Source organism: Argiope bruennichi, chromosome 3, assembly GCF_947563725.1.
Source record: "Argiope bruennichi chromosome 3, qqArgBrue1.1, whole genome shotgun sequence".
Taxonomy (NCBI): Eukaryota; Metazoa; Arthropoda; class Arachnida; order Araneae; family Araneidae; genus Argiope; species Argiope bruennichi.
In genome coordinates this window covers 22,649,821-22,672,642 of record NC_079153.1, presented here as the reverse complement: position 1 = coordinate 22,672,642, position 22,822 = coordinate 22,649,821, and the positions used below count along the sequence as shown (strand labels likewise).

Below are 22,822 nucleotides of genomic sequence, written 5' to 3'. Positions count from 1 at the left end.
CGATGAAAGAAACGGGAAGGAGCACATTATTGCTAATTTTATAATTTATCGACGTAACTTGAAAGTAGTATCTCCGTTTGAAATTCTATACAAATTGGATGTAGTTATTTATTATCTAAATATTAATAATTTTATTTCATGAATTTGGCTAGTGAGAATTCAAACCTTTTGATCATTGGCTACAAAGATTGCATATACATCAGTATTTGTTAGCAAAATTTGAAATATTTAAACATAGTAAATAAATAATTAAGAAATGTTAAATTAATCACATATCAAATATGTTGTTTTAATCTATGTGAAGTGCTTTTTTTTAATGTAAAAGATACTTTCACTCAAGATATTGTAATACATAAAATCTTTCTATACTCTGCAATTTTCATTTTTAATTAATATATGAAAATCTTTTGCATTACGTAAAATTCTCGCAGTTAAAATTGCAGAAAGCCAATTCTTTCAGAACTTACAAATAACCTTTAAAGGATGTTATAAAACTTGATTAAACATTATGAGGTAAATTAAATAATTATTTAGACTACAGGCAATCACGTACAAATGGATTTAAAACTCCATTGATTGCCACGTAAATAGTCAAATTTTGAAGAAACTGGAATCCTCAAAATTTCAAATCACAGATACTTTTAAATAGCAATTAGATTTTTTAAAAAAATGCCTTTAAATCCTTCTTTTGCATGTTTTTGCTATCTTAACTTCAATTTACTACACAAATCTTAGATGTCTTTTTGTTGTTCTATTGCAAAAAATTTCATGAATTGTCACGAAACACTTACTGAAACTTTTTGTGTTTCAAATATGGAGCAAAACCTATTCAGTCGTTTAGATTTCTTTAGTGTACAAGACGTTTACACATATTAATTTTACTTATATTGGTTTATCACTCAATGTATTGAAAAAAAAAAAAAAACAATAACAAGAAAAATATCTAAAGGGACATTTTAATGTATAATCATTTCAAAACAATGCAATATTACACAAATTTTGTGCACAACATAGACACAACAGAAATAAAAAAAATGGGAAACAAAAATTGAATGAAGAAAATATAAAGAAATAAATCTCATACATAGTACAGGGAAAATTTTGGTACATTTGTTAATCTCTTCCTACAAATTACAGATTTGAAAAAAAAAATCTATTCTATGGATTCAGTCATAATCGATGAAATAAATTATAAAGAGGAAACAAATAAATGATATATTGAAAGTTAGAAGCAAATGGACGTTTTCAGACTTCTAGCACTAAGAGAAAGAAAAAAAGTTGTCCAAAACTATACTACACAGAACAGAGAGTAAAAAATATCATAGATTTTGAAAATTTATGCAATTATGAACAAAAATTATGTACAATGCTTACACTCTTAAAAGATACATTTTCATGGAGTACTCTAATTATATAAAAAAAAATTAATACAATAAAAGAACATAGCATACAGATTTATTACAATGTATATAAATTTTCTAAACTTTGTGTCCATTTTTAAAAATTCTATTTCTTCTTACTTGAGTTAACAGATACTTTCAGAATATCATAAAAAGCAGACTATTTTCCTTTGTCGTCGTATATCATATATATAAAATTTGATTTAAAAATTCAAAGTTTCTTTGGTTTTAAGTTTTACAATGCATTAATAGTCAGAGATTACATAATTTTCACCCAGAATGAGATGATGTATACAACACTTCATTCCATTTCCTATTTGCCAAAATTTCACATTAAACTTAAAATAAAAAATTAAATTAAAATTTCAAAAACATAATCTACATTTTTTGAGTGAATTTTTTCTCTTTTATTAACTGTTTACACCCTAACATTTATAGTAACTGTTTACATCTGATATTTTAAAACATTATTACAGTGTATCAGCATTAATGATTTTGTTTTAAATAAAATGTAGTACATCAGTTACAAACACTTGAATCAAACAGTGTGTTGCAAATTGTATGAATAAATCAAATTATTAAGTACAATCCATGAAAATGTACAATTTTTTCCAAATGTACTTGTCTGTTGAGAATCACAATCACATGAGATGTGGAAGGTAAATAAAATAATCTCAGATCATTAACTACAGATGCACAAAAATAATAATAATAAAAAAAAAGGCAAAAAACACCAGTCACAACTTAGGCAATGCAAATAAAATAAAATAATCCATAACAACAATAATATAAAAGGGGTTTTCTACCCTGTAAGCTACACGAGGAAAGGCTTTCGTTTTAAATTATCAATTTAGCTGCCAGCAACAATGAATACATTAAGTAAATTTCAAAATGAAAAATAACTCATAAAAATAACACATCCTTTTCAATGAGATTCGAATAGTACACAGAGATGACTCTGAGTGAAATGTCTTTGTTTTTAATAAAATGTCTTAAATTACTAAATTGATTAAAAGTAATTCAAAGTAATTTTAGGCAGTAGAGGAATATCTGGAAGCCCTACAGTCACAATAAGTTACTAAACATAATAAAAGGTGTAAACAAATATCTATAATTTTTAATAATATATAGGAAAAAAAATTCTGCAGTTGCATAGCTTAGCAATTGCCATTAGCTAACTATTGTATGTACAAAGCAATTTAAAAATCAAAACATCATTTTAATGATTGGAGAAGCATAAATTATTTGCCTGCTATTATATAAATCTTACAGTTTTATTACAATATTCCTCTTTTACTATTGGTCAAAATGTCAACTTTTTAATGAGAAAAACAAATATATTTCACTCGGAGAGAATTTAATTTTCTCTGTGTGCATGTAAAATAATTCTCTAAATAAGCAGAAGAGGGAAGAAAAAGAATAAAATATGGCATATGTATATTTATGTACAAGAATCAATGTGTTTAACAAGGAATATTTATAAATGCTTTGCTTTAAAAATAACCTGCAAGCCATCTACATATAATTTACTACAAAAATAAATTATGGAGCACACAGTATTGAGAAACACAACATAAAATACACAGAATGCAAAATATATACAAATGATATAAAAATAATCATGAAAGAGGCCCTTTCACTGGACACTGAACCTCCCAAGGGGAACCAGAACAAAAAGATTGAGAAAAACATCGGAAGCTTCCCACATTTCTGACAAATAATGGCAAACTTTTAAGAAGAGAAAAATATGAGTGAGCAAACTAAGATATTGAGTGTGTGTTGAGAGGGGAAAGGGGGAGAAAATATTTGGTCCCCTGTGTAAAAGAAAGCAAACATACGACTTGTAACACAAAATTGTATGGAATGTTATAAACTAAAGTAATTTCCCAGTACACTTTTATTCTAGGAAGAAAAAGCAACATATTTTTAACTTTAAGAAAAAGGGCTGATTCTTTTTCAAGATGTGAACCAATTATGGCCAAATGTTTTTTTTTATTTTATTTTAATAATAAGAATATTATTATTGTTTAATGATGAAACAATTTTCAAATAGGATAATGAGAACCATATACCAATTCCAAATTAAGACATTATTATTTTGATGACATACTTAGGCTTTGAATGATTATTTATAGATATCTTTTTTCATTATATTTTGAAATTTTGTAATAAATTTTTGAGGAGACTGGGACTTTTCCTCATTCCAAATAGTAGAAAGTACTAAAATTGTAATTTTATTTAAATCCTTTCATTTAAGTTGCTATTGATATTATATAATTTAGAAATTTAGTTTCATTTCATTTCTAAGGAGGTTACATTAAAAAAATAAATAACATATTTAAACACTATACTGAATTAAAAAAAAATACTTCAATTGCAATGAAAATTTTAATTAATTCCACAAGCGGATAATTAAAGTAACACTTTAAAAAAGTGATTGTGGTTTTGTTTACAGGGGAATGATATTTTGTAAGCAAGAGTGTAGCTAAAACACAAGCATTCCTCTACTCAGTCATAGCAACTACATAAGGCTTTCCATGAACAAGAATGGAATGAGTGTTCCAGAACTTCTACATTAACAGAATTAAACTTTGTACAGCTTTCTTTTTCCTTTTTTTTTTGTTACAAAACTTACTCATCATACACAGATACAGAATTATAAATAGATATTTGATACAATTATGATTAATATTTTATATAGAATATATAAAGTTAAAAGTATTTATACCTGAAAAGCACTATAAACTACTGCAAGCTTTTTTTCCTTCGTAAAGAACAACAACATGGTAAGAATTAAGAATTATATGCAAAGTCAAGCCAATGACAGTCTCAACTTTCTGCAAATGACTTTTGGTGAATGAAATCTCAGTTACTACTTCAAGATCACTTTACAAATATACACAAAAAGAAAGAATTTTACATAAATTAAAGGAAAATCTTGATAACAGCCATTTTTAACTAAAGATAGCATAAAATTATTAATTTAAAAAATCACTTGCATTAGTATTAAATGCTTGTACAAATTTGACTTACATATATTAATTTAAAATTAATATTCTTAAAAAATATATAAAATATGATAATCACATATGGCAGAGATTAAAGACAGAAGGCAGGCATTAACAAATGTATGAATTTTTTTAAAATTTCAAGCCTGAATAAATGCTAACTCTTTATTTCAAACAGTTTCAGCTATTAATACTGTTTGACATAACAGGCTGAATACTCTTTATACAGCCTATTTAAAATAAAATATCACACACAATTCTTTTATTATAATTTAGAACAAATTAATTTGATAAATTGATAGAGGCAAATTTTAATATTAGGAACTCTATATTATTTTACAATTGAATAAAGTTTTATTACATTGCATAGCAGTTGAAATAAAGAAAGTTTGATACAATCTTATACAACCCGTATAAGAATCATAATGTATATATTTTTTTAAAAATGTTCCAAAGATAAATAAATTTTCTTATAATAAATAACATTAACAGATCTTTAAAAATAAAAGATATAATTAAAAAAAACAATTCATTTTTGTCAATTTTGAAACAATAAATAAATATAAAAGTCAACTTCATAAGTTTCCTTGGGTCGTTAATAAGAATTTTTCAAAAAGAAAAATAAATTAAAGTAAGAATAATATAAAATACTTGCATTCACACTCAGCTTGCTTGAATATAAGAAAATATAGTTTTGGAGATGAAAAAGAAATACGACATATCACATGGGCTGTTATGCACCAAAGAATGGGACCTCGACCAATCACACGGCTAAGGGAATCGATTTCAAAGGTAAACAATGAAGAATGCACAAATTATAACACTTGCATTTGGTAATTACTTGTATAGGAATGCAGCGTGCATTTATAAAATAATTTCTTCGGCTCATTTGTGTGTCTGCAAAAACAATCTAAAACACCTTTCAACAAGTGTACCTATGAAATCAAGTGTCTCTTCTTGCAACAGTGGGTTACCATGCATTTAAGATACAAATCCAATGCAATTACAAACAAATTAAATTTAAAAAAAAAGAGCAGCACTGTTCCATCAAAAAAAAGCAGTGAAAATCATAACTTTATATCATTTATATAGCAGCACAATGAACACATTTCGCCGGCAATGCCACCATGATAACCCAACTTTTTGACAGAAACACAGCAAAGAACACATCCGCTAACCGTTTATGTCGAGAATAAATCTGCATTTTATTTAGATACCGTAAATGAAATCACTGACTGAAGAGTGAGCAGCCTAAACGAATGTGGCCAGGGCTGATGGTGAAGTGGAATCTTCTTTCTTCTTCTTGGCACCATACTGGCCAATGAAGGAGCCATCTTCCGTGAATTTGCTGGCCTCTCCTTCACCATATTCTACCATACTGTCTGTTTCGCTCTCTGGACCCTTGACGCTGCTGTTCAGTGATGTCCTGCTGCCTTGTGTGGCCTCTGGAGCAGTAGCTCTGCAAAAGAAAATTAGTATATTTTTCTGAGGCAACAACAAGTTTCTTAATTTTCATTCTGAATGATAACATTAAATTGAGTATCTGAAAGTAGAAGTTCAAAAATTCCATTTGGTTTCATAAGAAATTAATTTTACGTACTAAATATAATTAAATGATAGTTTTAATCAGTAAATCATAAAAATTATAGCATTACTATATGATAGTGACATTATTTTTACAATTAGTCATGAATTTCAAATATTTTTCTGAGCAATTTTTCCACAAATAAAAATAAGCATCCTTAAGCATTAAGCCCAGGAATTTATTAACTTATTATTTCTGTCTAATACGCTAAGTTGTCTGTTTTACTGGTCACTACTGAAAAGAACTGTATACTGGTGGTGGGGTGAAAGCCATCTTAAAAAGGAAAGTAAAAGAGATCAACCCAGCCAGTGGTGATGAAGACCCTGAGGTCCCAAAAAGAAGGTTTATGAAAGAAACATTTTATTCCAAAAATTCTAATTCTGCAAAACAATTAGAAATGGGCTTACATTCCAAGGATAAATAGGAATTTCAGTTGTAAGGGTTATATTGAGATCTACAGAATTTTATGATGTAAAATTCACATAATGGTGCAAGTGTGTCAGAGAAATTTTTAACAGAAAGAAAAAAAATTAATTGATAATGAAAGAACAAGAGATTTGACATTGATCCTGTTTTCCCTTTTTCAAAACCAAAATAACAAAGTGGATCTTATATATGAAGAGAATAAGAACTTACGCTTTGGTGTATTCATTAAATCCTCCATCTTCGGGATACTCAAGATCCCTTCCTTGTGCAACCTCTTTCTCGTGCACAGAATATTTGCCTCCTCTGTTCCTCTTGATGAGGCAAATGAGGATGAGTAATAATAATAGCAGTGCAATGGCACACATCATTCCAATGAACCAGGCTGCAGTCGCAAAGTTCTCACCAGACTCTGGTGCCTGAACAGCAGCTAAAACATAAAATATTGGAATAGATAATTCCAAAATAAGTTCTGCAATCTGAATGATGCAACAAACTAAAAAGTTAAATTACAAACAGGACATAAATAGAAAGGATTCACTGTGCAGTACATACATTTCAATACCTTTATGATTTTGCTCATATTTTCATTTAAGAATTTATTGATCTTTCCAATTTTCCATTTCTTATACTTATTTCCGCAGTGAGAATTCAATTAATCATAATTTCACAAAAAAGTAATTTAATCACTAAGAAAGCAATGCTGTAGACTATCAAATATTCAATCTCAAATTAATATCAGAGCAATATGTATATTTTTCTATCAAAATTTTTTTTATAGTAAATAAACATTTTTTTCAACACATATTTTTAAAAAAATTCAATTTTTCAAGTTCTGAAATAAAAATTATGTTAAATACGAAGGCATATTTATTGCCATCAACACTGTTGAAAGGATTCAAAGAATCAGATGATACATCAAATTATTATATTATATTATATTATATTATATTATATATATATATATACACACACACATTAGACATGATTTAGTGAGAAAAAAAAAGTGAAAAAAATCTTTATGTAAATAGTAATAACAGCGAGTATTGTATTATATTACTTTATATTACTGATGTATTTGGAATTGAAACTATACAAAATACTCATGCTTCTTAACATTTAAGAAATTTAATATATATGCTCTTATAATGTTTAAAAAAAATAAAATATAAAATTACCTTTATTCTAATTAATAAGCATTTTCAAATTTTTATTTTAAAGGCATTTAGGAAATAATATTTAATATGGAAAGACTATACAATATGCAATTTTAAGAACATGGCTAACACAACCACATGAATGATCTACTAACTTACTAAATATAGAAAATGCGAGATTGGCTGTTTAGAGTGTTAAAGAAATTACTTCTATTTTCTGTGGTTTCAAAAGGAATACTAAAGTAATGAAGAACTATTATATAAAACAAGAAAAAGATCACCAACACTTACCCATCCCTCCTGTTTCAAATTCTTCCACTTTACTAGGTGTCTGGAAAGGACCATCCACAGCAACCACTCTCATCTCATACAGAGACCCCAACTCCAAACCTGTCACTAAGATAGAATCTTGGTTTTCTTCAGGTGGTGTGCTTTCCCATACAGGATCATCTAGTAAAAAGCCACGTTCAAAATTAACTATCTAAAATCTGATTTTGCTTCAAAGGAAAAAAGTTGGTTTCATCTCTAACTACATTAATAATAATTTTTTAAAAAATGAATGTGTGAGGGTACCAAACAGGGCAAAACTATCACATTCGGCACAAACACTCAAAGCAATTTTTGAAATTTTAATTAGGATTTTATTAGTTAACAAAACAAATTATTAACAAAATTACATTACAAATTATTAATTAAACAAAATATTGGCATTTTTTTTTTTTTGAATATCAACTAATAATATTGCACAAAAATAACATTTATACCATTTTAAAACTTAATTTTTTTTTTAAATGATGTCCATTAATTGTCATGCTAAACTTTTTCATATTTCTATAATTTTAAAATATATATTGATTGAATACAATATTTTAACATTATTGGTAATAAGAGATGAACTGATTTTATTATTTTGAAACAACTGTGTCATGTTTTTCCTCTGTAAAAAGGATAACATTTGCATATTAATGAAAAGGAAACATATTGATTGTGCAAATTTTATTTAATATAATAATTTGCCTTTAATCATCAGCATCTTATCAAATATTAATTCAGAATAATAATCTGAAGGTCAAAATATTTAAATATATATTTTTTGCCAAAAAATGCATTCCAGTTTCAATGTTTTGTTTAGATTTAGAACAATCTCTTCCAACCACATCATTTAATATTAAAATATATCTTTTGAATAAAAAAGTTTTAAAAGTACTTTTTTCCATTAATTTTCATATATTCAAATTTTAATAACGGTTTTAAATTTACTGTAAGATAATCGAATCATCTCACAAAAGCTATCAGATTTAAATAAAAGAAAAATTAGTAAAATTTATTACCTAGGGTATTTCTTAACAGATCAAGGCATGGATTCAATTCAGTAATTTCATTAGATATAAAACAATTTAATATTTTTAAATTAAATACTAATACATTACAAAATTTAAATTAAATATTAATACATTATCAACATTTAATACTTAATTTAAATTTTATAACTATTTTTCTTCTTCTATATTTAAAAATAATCTTTTTTTAAAAAATCCTCTGATGGCATTACAGCTTTCAGTTTAACAAAGATCAAACGGATTGAACATTTTAAAGTTGGTCGACACATGGCGAATAAGTAATAAAATAACAAACTAGGTTGTAAAATGTGATTGGTACTTACTAAAGGAAAACCTGATTAATAGTAAAAATTCAAAGCAGTAGTAAGTAATACAGTACACAAAATAATAAAATATGAATTAAAAAAAACATTCATTTTTTTTCCCTAAGCTTATTTTTAACTATGTTACAATTAAAAAAAAAAGTGTTCATTATTTACAGTTTAAACAATTTGAATATCACTTATATCAAAATACATCTGAAATGTGAATAAATCGAAAAGTATTTATAAAATAAAGCAGCTATTCAACCACATTTTGAAGAAACTTTTGAATGAGAAAATAAAAATAATCGTTACCTTTTTTCCTATATTGGACAAAGAAATGGCTTCCTGGGTGACCTTCTACTGCAGGTACCCATGTCACTCGAACACCAGCCTTTCCATCAACATCAGGTAAGTGTGACCACACAAAGTATGGTTCATCAGGAGCTAAGAAACAGGAAAAATTAATATATAAATAAATAAAAATTACAACCATGTATAATGATACAAAGAAAACCACAAATCATAGACATTTTATACCATAACTGTCAAATAAATTAAATCAGAAGATGACTTCAATTGAATTTTTTTAACATCTTATATAAGTGCTATTTAATCATTAGATTTTAAAAATGATATAATTTCTTTATGCTGCCAACCAATGCAACTTGCTTTAAACAATGAAATCTTAAAGTAAATATCTAGTACAAAGTTACAATGGAACTCACAGTGCTGTGCTTGATCATTTGTTTGAACTTCAATATACATTTTTTCTCCTTCTCCTTTACTAGTGGTTGCATAGATGTCAATACGATATTTGGTCTTAGGTTTGAGTCCCGCCAACTTTGCTCTGGTTTCTCGAGGGTCTGTGATCTGAGGCTTTCTTGGTTTAATTTCACCCAATTCGGTGCCTTTTACTGTAAAAGATTAACTATATTTTAGTAACACTTAAAAAACAAGAAAGAAAGGATAAAATGACAAAAAAATAATAATAATAATAATAATTTCATAGCAAAAAAAATTCTATTTTTTCAACTTTGAATTTAATAGCACAAATTGTCTTTGAACTGCATATACAAGTGAGTATGAATCTCCGAACCATATATAATTGTATCATAGATAATTTCAAGATCTATTTGAATCTTTTTTGTTGATATTGCCAATTGCAGAAATATATAGAAAGACATCAAATCATTAAAGTAATTTATTATTAATGCTAAAAAAAGGGGATTTTTAAAAGGTAAATAAAAACAAAACAGGCAGCATTAAAACCAGACATCATATATTTCCTTTCTTACAGATTTTGTATAATATGCAGTTATTGTAAATTAATTACTCATCAGATAAACAAATATTTGATTCAGAAAAAGAAACGAATAATAAGAAATATAATACAATCACTTGAAAGTATTTTCATTTAACAAATCATGAATGGCCCTTACTTCAACCCAGGAAAGTTTATTTTTCAAATTGAAAATTCATGGAAGATAGAATTACTAATTTTTGTTTATTAAGTGCAATTTCATTATAATTAATTTTGTTTCTCCAGAACATTAAATCAATAATAACAGACAAAATATTAAATACTCTATCAGATCTCGAAAATTTGAAGGAAAATAAAAAGTACCTTCTCTGTAATAGATGTTATAGCCTGTAAGCACACCATTTGGTTCCAAAGGTCTTTTCCAGATCAGGTACAGAGCACTTGATCCCAAGGGAATGGCGTCAAAGTAAGCAACGGGACCAGGAGCTGCAAGAAATCAAAATAATGTAAACCAGTAATTCCCGATCTATTGTTTACTACAAGTCCTCTATGTATAATCTTGCCTTAACAGGTCCTTGTAATTAAGATTGAAATTACTGATAAAATGTCAAGATCTCCTGATATTAGGGAACTTTGATCAGAGAAGTTATGATAATATAGAAATAGCTCTTGTTATATATATATGAATGAAAAATAAACACGAATATTTATAAATCAACATTTGGTTGAATAACATAAATTTCAATTGTCAAATTGAACCTGACATAAATTTTAATCATTTCTGTCATCACAATTAATATCAAATGTTCCATTATCAAAATTAAAATAAATGAAATCCTATTTAAGAGATTCTAAGTGATAAAAGAGGTTAAGCAAACTATATAATATTTTCAATTCTCTTTTTTTTTCTAATACGATTATAAAGAGGTAATGATACCTTCATTGAAACGAAAGCCAATAACAATAAATTTTAAATAAATTATAGAATTTTTTTTTCACAAAAAAAATTAAATCAAATAAAAATTTAAAAAATAGAATTATTTCCTTATTTATTCAATTTTATTAGATCTTTTATAACCAATTACTAGTATTATTAAGAGCGATTAAGTCTCTCAAAAAATGAAACACTTTTACAATTAATAACAGTAACAATTTCTTGTCTAAGTTTCTAGTGATTAATTATGCCAATGTTATAGAACATTGAATGCAAAGATGAATATACTGATTATTTCCATATCATAGTTAATATACAAAAGGAGTTTTAATTATTAATGACAACTTTTAAAGTGAAATTTTGAAATTAAGGAATATCTTACTTCCTTCTGGTGTGGTGAACTCAATGACATCCGATGGAGGTCCATTATACATATCATTAAATGCCAGCACACGCACTAAGTTTCGAGAGAAAGGTCGGAATATGGTAACCAAGGATTGGGTCACATTGGCCTTTACAACTTGTTCTCGGAGTCTTTCCTCACCTTCATCCACTGTCCAAGTCTGAATCTAAAATAACAAATTGAAAATCCGATTAATAAATTTTTAAATTTTATTTTAATATGAACTGATACATAAAATTAGCAAAGAAATCTTACTTTATATCCCCGGAAATGCCCCCTTACAGATTCAGGCGACACAGGATCCCAAGAAAACATGGCTGAGCGTGCATCCTTGACATACATGCGATTGAAATTCTTGGGGGCTTCCAGGGGCACTGAAATGAGAAATTCAAATTAAAACATTTCTGAAATAACGTATTACTTTCTTAAAGATATATTACAACAATTTGCCTGGTCAGAATTCAAAAGATGACGACACATGAAGATTTATGTAAGGTTTAAAAAATATGACAGTTAATTCCTATTAATATATATATATATATATTATTCTTGCTCCAAAGAGGGAGAGAGGATTATAAAAAGAAACTTTTATAAGTATTAATTAAAAAAACTACGTTTCACACAAATAATTATAAGAGGCAAGATCTATTTATAATTGTCTTACTATCTTCTCCAGAATAACCGATCACTTCAGTGGCAGTAGTATGGGCCTGACCCCTGCTATTATGTGCCTCTACCTTGATACGGTAAGGCTTAAAAGTTGGCTGGCTCGGAATGATAAAACTGTTCTGTTCCCATGCGGGAATGTCTGTGTTTTTCCATTGTGCCTGTGGGATGTCTTCTCGCTTCCAGAACACCCTATAGAAGAAACCTGGAGCATTATGTTCAATCATCGGCATGGCCTGGAAATAAGAAAACGGTGGTTATTATTTTAATTTCAAAAATAAAATGACACACAATAAAATAAATAATTAATTACAATTATATTTCCTAAAGTAATGATAAATATATAACTATACATAACAAGAAGAAGTAGACTGAACCATTAGAAAGATGAAATTAAAAATTATCTCATAATACTTACTGTCCATGAAATGACTAGATTGTCTTTCTCTGTCCCTTTACCAACTACATTATCTGGATTTTTATAGGGCACATCTTCCGGAGTTTCGCAAACATTAGAATGGCCACTGGGTTCACTAGGACCAATTTTGTTTCTCGCAATCACACGGAAGGTATAATTAGCCCAAGGGGTCATGGACACCTGCAATTGCAACCAGATTTAATTAAGGTAATATTTTCATCAAAACTTCAAAGTAAAAAAAAAATCTTTGAACAAGATATTGTTATTATAAGAAAAAACTGTTCATCACTGTAATAGGAAAATAAACATCAAATTGTTTTATCATCCTACTTCAATGGTAATAAAGCACTGAATATTTGAAATGTGATATAATTATGTTATAAATTACTTTCTCCTTATAAATGATCATTTTTCAAATGAATGTAAATAAAAAAGATTTATTTAGTAAGTTATAAAACAAATTTGTATACATTATGCAAAATATTATCAAAAGTATCGATTCCATTGTTTAAAGGTCTGAATAATCAACAAAAACATTTATTAGAATATAAAATAGAGCAAAATGCATGTCTCAAATAGAGGAACATTAAGGAATAATGGCCAAGACACTAATATAGTTCTTATTAAATTTACAGTCAAATTAATAGAATTATGATTTATTTTAACTTTTACATTGGTTCAACATAAATAAATAAAGCAGAATGGGAAAAAAGTTAGGTTTTAACAATACAAAATAAAGTATAATATAGCAATGCAATGATTGTTTACATGAATATTATTTACAACTTTAAAAAAAAATTTATTTCCTCCTAATTTCATTCTTGAAACATTTTTAAATTAAAATATTTACAAACCTGGAGAAAAATAAAATAAACAAATTAAATACTGAATAGCAACAAATAAAAGTTATGCACTTATTAGAAAGCATAATAAAAGATATGTTAGAATGATGATAGAAATATAAGAATGAAGATGTCCCCCCCCATTGGTATCCAAGAACAATGGCAGAAATAAGTTTTAATTTGTTTCATAAGTAATTTATAATTTTGTGGTTTGGCTCGAATATCAATTTTTAGAAAATACTGATGGCAAATCAATAAAAAGAGCTGATGAAATGGTTTATTTTAGCACTTTGCAGGCAAGAGATTGATCATGGTGTCAAAAAAGAAGAAAGTTAAAAAAAATGACAAATTGCAATCCCAATTCTATGATAGATATACAAACATTAGCAAGCAATTATTGAACTTACCTAATAAGTTTTTAAAAAATAAGAAAAATGACAACTGTTTGTAAAGAGTTAAAAATAATAGTAATTTGTAACAAAAAATATCTGACAAAAGTTTAGTTATAAATGATAGTAATTATGAAGCTTTTATGTAAATATGACAATTTTTATTATTCTTAATATCAATTGTTGGAAATTTCATAACTTCAACTTTTTGTCAACAACAGAAGATTAATTAACAGCAGCTTATGGATATATAAGACAATTTTAATTGCCCAGACTGACTTTTGTTTATTTTACATTTATCTTTTTGTCTGTTTTATATTTATCTATATCTTTTAGCATAATATATCGATTACTGTTATTTGTGTGTATTCCAGTTTCAATTTTACACTTTTTAAAAAATACAGCAATTCCTCTCTTACATTAAGGTAAGAAGTAATAAAACAGTTAAACAGCAACATCCATCACAATAATGAGAAATCTGACAAAGAATTTAATTTTATTATTTTCTTGTGTATAAAATATAAAGTATTGTAATTGTCAAAAAATTCAAATTCAACAGTTTCAAGACACTCCACATTTCAGATCTCTCTGAAAACATTTTTGAAATTATGTCAATCTATCTATCTAATTGTCTGTGAACATAACTCAAAAAATGCTTTGAGCCTAGATGGATGAAATCTGGTATATGGATTTTAGACTTCATTTGTACATGTATATCAATTTGAATTAAACCCATTCAAAGGAAGGCTATCTGTCTGGTTGTTTGAGCTGTAAATGAACTCAATAACTACAAAACAAGGAACTAGATTGACAAAATTTTGTGCAAATGTTTAGTTTCTAAAATGTAAATCAATATCAAATTTCGAACAAGGGAATAACTGTCTATTTTTTTCTGTATTTCTTGTACTGTATTGATGATCTATAAGTTCACATGCATTTAAACACAATGATTGAAATCAATGAAATTCAGTATGTGATCTAAATACATATTTGCAAGATAGATTCAGTAAAAATGCTGGATTCACACCAAAGATCTATATTTCTTAACTATTTCTCACCAATGGCATGCAAGGCATTTGCAGCCTTACTCAAGGTTCACAATTTTATGTGGAGGAGGATAAGACCTTTATATTGGACAGAATACATGAAAGTCTGTGGAAGATTATTCATTAAGGAAAATTTATCCGAGTCCCCTAAAAAATCCAAACTATCAGAAAGTTAACACCAACAATATTTTATAAAACCCATGGTGTTTATATCATACTATTGTAGTTTCTTATATTTCACTGACTTATAAAAGGTGCAATTAAACTTTGCCTTAATAAGTGGAACTGTTAAAAAGATACCTGAAAGCTAGTGTCTGCAGCAGGAATGCTGACAAAAGCATCTTCCCATTTGTCAGGAGTGAAGCTGGTATTAAACTGAATGGTGTAGCTGAGAATAGGAGCTCTACGATCACCCATAGGCTGCCATCTCACAAGAGCAGTTAAACCATCACATTGTACATCTTCAATCTTAGGTGGGTTTGGAGTATCTATAAAGACCAACAAATAAAAAAATGAATTATTTTTAGAGATAGCAGTCAGAAATTAAATCTACATGCCATATTTAAACACATAATTTTTATATTTCTATATATTTTATATGTGCATTTTTCTGAAAAATGGACATTTTAACACAATATATATAGCAAGTTACATTTAGTGAGATTTGAAGGCTAGAGTGTGAAGTTTTATTGGTATCAGATTTCACATAAATCACAGATACTTAAGCCTAACAAGCAATTTTTTCAATCCCATGGTCTTCAAATTTCAAAACAATGTAGACAAAAACAAAATATTTAAAAAAATTTAGGATTTAAAAAATGTTTTTTCAGATGTTTAATTCTCATTCTGTGCTCAATTTACATAAAACCTTATGCATTTTAAATTTCAATAATATTATATAACAATTGTTGGAGGAATGATGTATTCTACATATCAAACACTATTATTAAATAAAAATCTAGTAAAAAAGTCAATGATTAATTAATACAAATATATCATATATGAGAATTACAAATAATACAAGATTTTAGAGATGGAAAAACACCAAAAAAATTATATTGGTTTCATGCTGAATATTCAATTGAAGTGTTACTTAAGTGAAGTGTTTCTTAAGATCAGTAATTAACGGTAATAACTCCTTGATCTACGAATTAATTTAACTTCTTAATTAAATGGCATCCTGATTCAGACATTTATTATTAACTTAATTTCTATAATAATATAAGAGCATTTGAGATATTGAAACATTTCTAGTCATTTTTGCATTTTAAATTACTTAATACTTTCAATTAATTGCGAGTTTTTAGAAATTTGAATTCAGTCATTCGATGTGAGAGTCAGACTCGTCATTGTATGTGAAGGGGTTAAAGAGAACAAAGAAAAATTTCTAATAACCTTGAACAGTAAGAGTAGCAGCTGCTTCATCCTGGTCCAATTCTGTTTTAGCAACGCAAGTGTAAACACCCGAATCTCCTTCTACAGTCTTTGTAATGGTGAGTGAATTGTCTGAAGCTTGTACCATGCGAGAATCCATATCAGAGTTGATAAGCTGACCATTGAACAACCAAACAATATTTAACTGTAGGCTAAGATCGGCATCAGCATCACATCGAAAAGTGGCTGATTTTCCGGCAGCCACTTCAAAGTTTTCAGGAGGCACATTGATTTTGGTCTTCTCTAAAATAGAAAGCTTTTTTAAAAATAGCAAAAATATATAAAAATGGCAATAATTTAATTTGTAGTTAGCTTTATATGAAGATAAATAAAAGGAAATCATTTTATTAACACTTTCAAGCAAAAGATAATTAGATTTTCAGAAGAAAAAAGTTAGTAAAATGCTTTTATATGATTACTAAAATAAGTTTAATAAATTATTTCAATATATAGCACACCCATTTAAAGACAAAATATTTAATTAAAAATGAAACTATAATTATGAAATGAGGAAAGAAATTTTTATGATATATAATAGAAATTATTAAAAAAAATCTAAAAACAAGAAAAAATTATCATAGCCTTTAATACTATACATTTAAAAATTCACATTAATTTTACAAACAATTTTAAAGAAGAAATAATTTAAAAGTACCCCACTAATATCCAGCAGATAAAATGTTTTGGTATAATTGTGAAATAAACACATCAGACATTAACACATCAGGGCAAAATTGTATTAAATCAAAAGTGCCATTTCATACAAAATCTTTAAAATTATGCTTAGGAAAAGAAGAGAAATTACAAGCCCCGTAAATTCTGAAATTCTTTCTCTATTTGTAAATGTTTTATGAAGCTATAATGTTATATAATGAAGCTCTATATGTTATATAATGTTAGCTAATAAAGCTATAATGACTCCGTTTTTTGAAAAATACTTAAACCATAACTGTGACTCCACTTACATTTAATTGTTACATAAGAAAAGATAAAAGACATGCAATTTCATACAAATAGTTTTTGAACTTTTAAATTCAACCCCTTTAGGGATTTCAGAATCCTCAATTCAAATTAATAATAACTACTACTTTACTGCATTTGGATCCATATAAAGATTGCTAAGAGCTCTCACTCTGGAACTTAGTAACATATTGGAGAAATATGGAATTTTTACATGAACATGGCAACTTTGGAGGATTAAATTTTAACTTTAGAGACTAACAATTTTAAGAGAAGACAACTATACAATAACAATACTCATGGAAATATATTTGGTTTCATTTATTTTTGTTTTAGCTATTTATTGTGAATTATTGTTAGTTTTGTACAGATTTTGTAATACACATTCGATCCATAATATTTTAGAAGCTGTGATTTCAAATATTCAGAATCTAGTATCAGGATTTTGAGTCCTGATGATATGACACTAATGGTTTACAAGAAAAAAGATATCCCTAAATTTTAGAACACTGTGAGGTTTAAAGGGGCTAAAAATTCTCTAAATGTTAGAAAATCCAAGGGTAGAAGAAAGTGTATGTTGACAAGTTTTAATAATGATTAAATGATTTTGAAGCCAGCTATATAAAATATATAATAATTCAATATTAACCAACAAACTTATCACATGAAACAACTCTTATTATATGTAATCACGTTTAAAACAACAATTAAAATAAGGGGAAAAAAACATTATATCAGCTGGGTGTATTAAAAATGCTAAAATATGAGACAAAATTAATTGAAGCAATAAAAGAAATCGCAAACAATTTTAAAAAGCAACATTTAAAGGTAAACTACTTATACTTATTCATACTATGGGGGAGAAAAAAAAAGCAGAAATGAAAATGCTTGTCCTTTTAGAGACAAACAAACTGAAAGCAATTATGCATTACAAATACAAATACATAATCAATAAACTATGGTAATTTAACTTTAAACTAGCAAAAGAACAGTAAAATAAATTTATTGTTTAAAAAAAGGAACTATTATACATTAAATTTAAATTAATTTTGAAAAATTACTCAAAATTAGAGAACATATTTTTATGCAATGATTTGCTCTGAAGTTATTGTGGGAAAATGAAAAATATTTTTACCACCATTTTAATCTTTTAAAATAATACCGAAGTATTAAAATGGCAGAGGAAATCTTTCCAAGTTCTAAAAAGAATGTGTGCACCAATTTTGTTCAGTTCCATTATATGAAATAAATAAATAAACATTCAATGCTTCATATGGATTTTAAGTAAATAAATATTAAATAAAAACACACAGAGAAATGAGCCAATATTTATATGCAGAGCACAGTTTTAAGCAACTTGCATCTACAGTCATTACTAAACATCTGTGTGGATATGAGAAACTTTAAATGCAAGATATTTTCCAATTTCCAAAGAAATAACATTTATCAATTAGATGAAAGTAACACGTAGAGATTTTGCATTCAATAAGTCATGGAAATAACACACAGAATTCATGAATTGAAATTTAAAAATCAGGCAATTTTGAATATGCTTTCTTTTATGAACGAAACAATGATGCAGTAGTTATATGCTAAACATACATTCATGTAAATACATCATTTCCAGTATTATATTAATAGTAATGATGAAATTACTTTTCACTTCTAATCGACCAGAAGCTTGTATGTCTCCAAATTTATTGCTGGCATAACATGTATATTCTCCTTCATCTTGAGGACGTACATCAGTAATTTCTAAATCACCATTTTCTTGTACCTGATGGGGAAAAAAACAAATAAATCATGTAATGAAGAAAGAATAGTTAAACATCCAATAATCCCAATATGATGGTTTACTAAAATAAAAATAGAGACAAATTAATTTTTATCAAATGAAAACTATATCTTATACTATCATAATTATAAATTATACAAAATATGAATTAGTAATGAAAATCAAAGAAGTAAAGGAATGCCATGAACTGAAAAGGAGGGTAAAAAGTGACATTATTTGAAAAATGTACCAAATGCAGTTTTTATTAATTTTGTGAAGAAGAAGAAGTTATTTGGTTGTGTGATCATAGTTCTAAGAATTTTTAGCTTTGTCCATGAATGTGTAATAAAATCTTCGAATACATTAACATTAAACAAATTAAATCTCTGATACTTCCACTGTTTAAAATCATTAATTTACAAAGGTGGGCAAAAACAAGATATTATCGAAATTTCATTCATACTAGCAGCATGATTTTTCTTTTCTGAAACATACAAGTCTTCTCTAACTGAAGCCTGATAGTCGATATTAAAACTGTTTAGGCATATACTTGCAAAAACACTTAAGGAAAAAATGTTATAAATATCACTATTTTAGACTATTTCAATGCTGTCTACCATTCTTTCTAAAGGTAGTTGTTGATTTGAGTGAACTGAAAAATTTCAAAACTCAGTTAAGCCTTAGTTGTAAAAAAGTGGAATGAAAAAAAAAAAAAAATATTTAAGATGTTAGTGCATCAAGAATATTTACTGAAAAAAAAAATGATAAGAAGGTGTGTATAAAAATTTTGACATATTAATTTTTTTAGAATTACATTTATTGATTCAAACAACATAAAATATAATCTTTTCCACTATTGAGAACATTTTTTCCAATTAGAAATGCATGTTTATCTCTTAACAGTTTAGAAGTTAGTTATTGGTTCATAATCTTAGTTTTCTATTTTTATTTCTTAGTGCTACTAAAATAAAAGGAAACATGAGGATGATGCAATTTGAATACTACCAATTTCTTGAAGAAAAAATGACATGTAATTTAAAGAAATTTGTAAAAACATTAAATGAATTAATATAAATTCTGAATTTTTATAAAGAACTGGCAAGTACCTGAAACCTATCTCCTTTCAAATCTTGGTTTTCTCTGAGCCATTTGATTTTGGGATTGGGTGCTCCAAATACTCTACAGCGCAATGTCACCATAGACGACACTACAGCACTTGTAATGGGCTCTGGGCGCTCTGTAATTGTTGGTGGCAAGGCTAAAAAGAAAATTCAGTTTCACATTATTTGTATTTTTGTTATTGAAAATTCTTAAAACATTTTATTTTACATTTTTTTTTTAAACTAGTGTTGAATTGTATAACAAATAAATCGCTCATGAATTGGGGGAAGAAAAAAAAATGCTTTAAATATCTTTACCTATATGATAATAAACAATTCTGAAGTAAATTTATATTTACCTAATACATTTAAATAGAAATCACGGAAAACATATCCATGGATATTTGAGGCATTGCACTGGAATACAGCTGTGTCTGACTTTTTGAGAGCTTCAATACTGAGAACATTGGCACTTTTATCCAGTCGTCTTCTAGGATTTGGTTTCACATCTAAGAAATGGAGATATAAAAGGAAATATGAATAATATTTAAAGGACAAAATTTCAATTCATATTAATATTCAAAGGACAAAATTTTAAAAGATAGCACAAATAAATAAAAATGTTCCTAAATTTAAAAAAAAATAATATACAAATATTATTCCATTCATAAGGATTACAAATATTATTACATTCATAAGGATCATTAGAGCAATTTTTTTTTTTTTTTTATGATAGAAACTTGCATTAGTTAACAATAAAACAAATCAGTATTTAAACCTCTCCATCACCCTCAAATTTTATTAAATACTAATATCAAGGAGAACATCTTGCAACTCAAAAAGACTTTTAACATTCATATAAAACTGTCGAAAAATGAAATTAACTAACTTACTCATTTCCATGACTAAAACACTATAATGAGTAATATTTTTATGTTTTCCCAGGAATAATTTCAGTTATAAGCAAGTGATTTATCTTAAAACATGCATTTCAAGAACAGAATTTATAAAAATGGTTTCAAAACTGCATAATTTGAAAAAGAAGTTGAAAACAATTAAAATATATCAAAGAAGGGGGGAAAAAAAAGAAAGAAAAGGTGTATGAACAATCTGAATGAAAAATCTGCATTAAAATAACACTCTCCACTAGGAAATAAATGCATACTAGTTTTGTAAAAGAAGAAAATCAGAGTTTCGGTTATGTTCCATATGTTTAGAACATTTACAAATAACATTATCAAAAAGAAACTGTTCTACCTTTCATTGGGATGCCATTCATGAACCATTCAACATCCGGAGCAGGAATGCCACCTGCCACACATTCAAAAGAAACTGTTTCATCTTCAGCTCCGTTTGTATTGTTTGGAGCATTGATCCAATAAGGAGCAGCTAATATAGAAAAATAATTTTAAAAAATTAATTTTTATGTAAAACATTTTTTTCACTAGAAATTCCAGTTAGTAACAGATAGGTAAGTTGTAAAGCACAGTTACGAAGGCCATAGACACATGCAGTGGAAACAAGAAAATCAATATTCTAAAACTAAATAAAAAATTTTATTTCTAAGATACATCGATTTAATAAAAATTATTGATTTTCATAAGAAATAGATGCATTGGATTAAATTGCAATTATAGCATTATTATAAAATTATAATTGTAAAGTATGTCTGTGTTTAAAACAAATTTGCATATAATTTGTTTCTGAGAATGAATATTTAAAATTTATAGATTGCTTCCCTATAAGATATTTATTAATTAGATGGAAAATAAGAATATTTAAAATACAATAACAATAAATAACATAATAGCAAAATCCAATAACACTGAATTGAAAATTATAATTTTTCTTATATTTTTCCAGTTTTAAAAATATAACCATCAGCAAATGAAGAAAATTACCTTGCACCGTTACAGCCATAGACTGAGTCTTAGGAGCACCTACACCATTGCTTGCTGTGCAAACATAGGTGCCTTCATCTTGAAAATCTGCTCTGCGGATTTTCAAAGTCTTTCCATAATTGGTATATGTTACACGACTGTTTTGCAAGCTGCCTCCTTTCTTGGACCATGTAATTTGAGGTATAGGACTAAAAAAATAAATTAAAATAAAATTCATAGAAAAAATAATACATTAATTTACTATTAAACATTTGGCATCCCATGATGAGCACTGACACAATTAAACATAATCAGCTTTTGAGTTAACCTCACATTTAATAAAAATAATGACTGGCAAGTGCCTCAGTTCTTTTACTGTTTAAGCTTTATTTACTATAGCTTTAAATCAAAAGCTTTTTTAGTTGCAACATTGCTTTTATATGATATAACAGTTCACAAACTATATAAATTCTAGATTAGTCTATTACATATTAAAG

At 27.1% G+C, this 22,822-nt stretch overlaps 1 protein-coding gene across 2 annotated transcripts in view; it reads right to left on the bottom strand.

The window, feature by feature from the left end:
- Nucleotides 1-969: 969 nt before the first annotated feature.
- LOC129962634 (neuroglian-like) overlaps nucleotides 970-22,822 on the bottom strand; it is a 129,507-nt gene continuing 107,654 nt past the window's right edge. For both annotated transcript variants that reach the window (XM_056076494.1, XM_056076495.1), the window contains 17 exons: nucleotides 22,347-22,534; nucleotides 21,703-21,834; nucleotides 20,805-20,954; nucleotides 20,452-20,603; nucleotides 19,228-19,348; nucleotides 16,573-16,854; nucleotides 15,478-15,665; nucleotides 12,901-13,080; nucleotides 12,481-12,718; nucleotides 12,072-12,190; nucleotides 11,796-11,982; nucleotides 10,843-10,965; nucleotides 9,944-10,132; nucleotides 9,531-9,662; nucleotides 7,865-8,023; nucleotides 6,630-6,846; nucleotides 970-5,867 (listed from right to left, as the gene is read on the bottom strand). In XM_056076494.1, coding sequence (XP_055932469.1) covers nucleotides 5,660-5,867; nucleotides 6,630-6,846; nucleotides 7,865-8,023; nucleotides 9,531-9,662; nucleotides 9,944-10,132; nucleotides 10,843-10,965; nucleotides 11,796-11,982; nucleotides 12,072-12,190; nucleotides 12,481-12,718; nucleotides 12,901-13,080; nucleotides 15,478-15,665; nucleotides 16,573-16,854; nucleotides 19,228-19,348; nucleotides 20,452-20,603; nucleotides 20,805-20,954; nucleotides 21,703-21,834; nucleotides 22,347-22,534 — 2,965 coding nt within the window. In that variant the 3' untranslated portion in view covers nucleotides 970-5,659. The remainder of the gene's footprint in view (nucleotides 5,868-6,629; nucleotides 6,847-7,864; nucleotides 8,024-9,530; nucleotides 9,663-9,943; nucleotides 10,133-10,842; nucleotides 10,966-11,795; nucleotides 11,983-12,071; nucleotides 12,191-12,480; nucleotides 12,719-12,900; nucleotides 13,081-15,477; nucleotides 15,666-16,572; nucleotides 16,855-19,227; nucleotides 19,349-20,451; nucleotides 20,604-20,804; nucleotides 20,955-21,702; nucleotides 21,835-22,346; nucleotides 22,535-22,822) is intronic.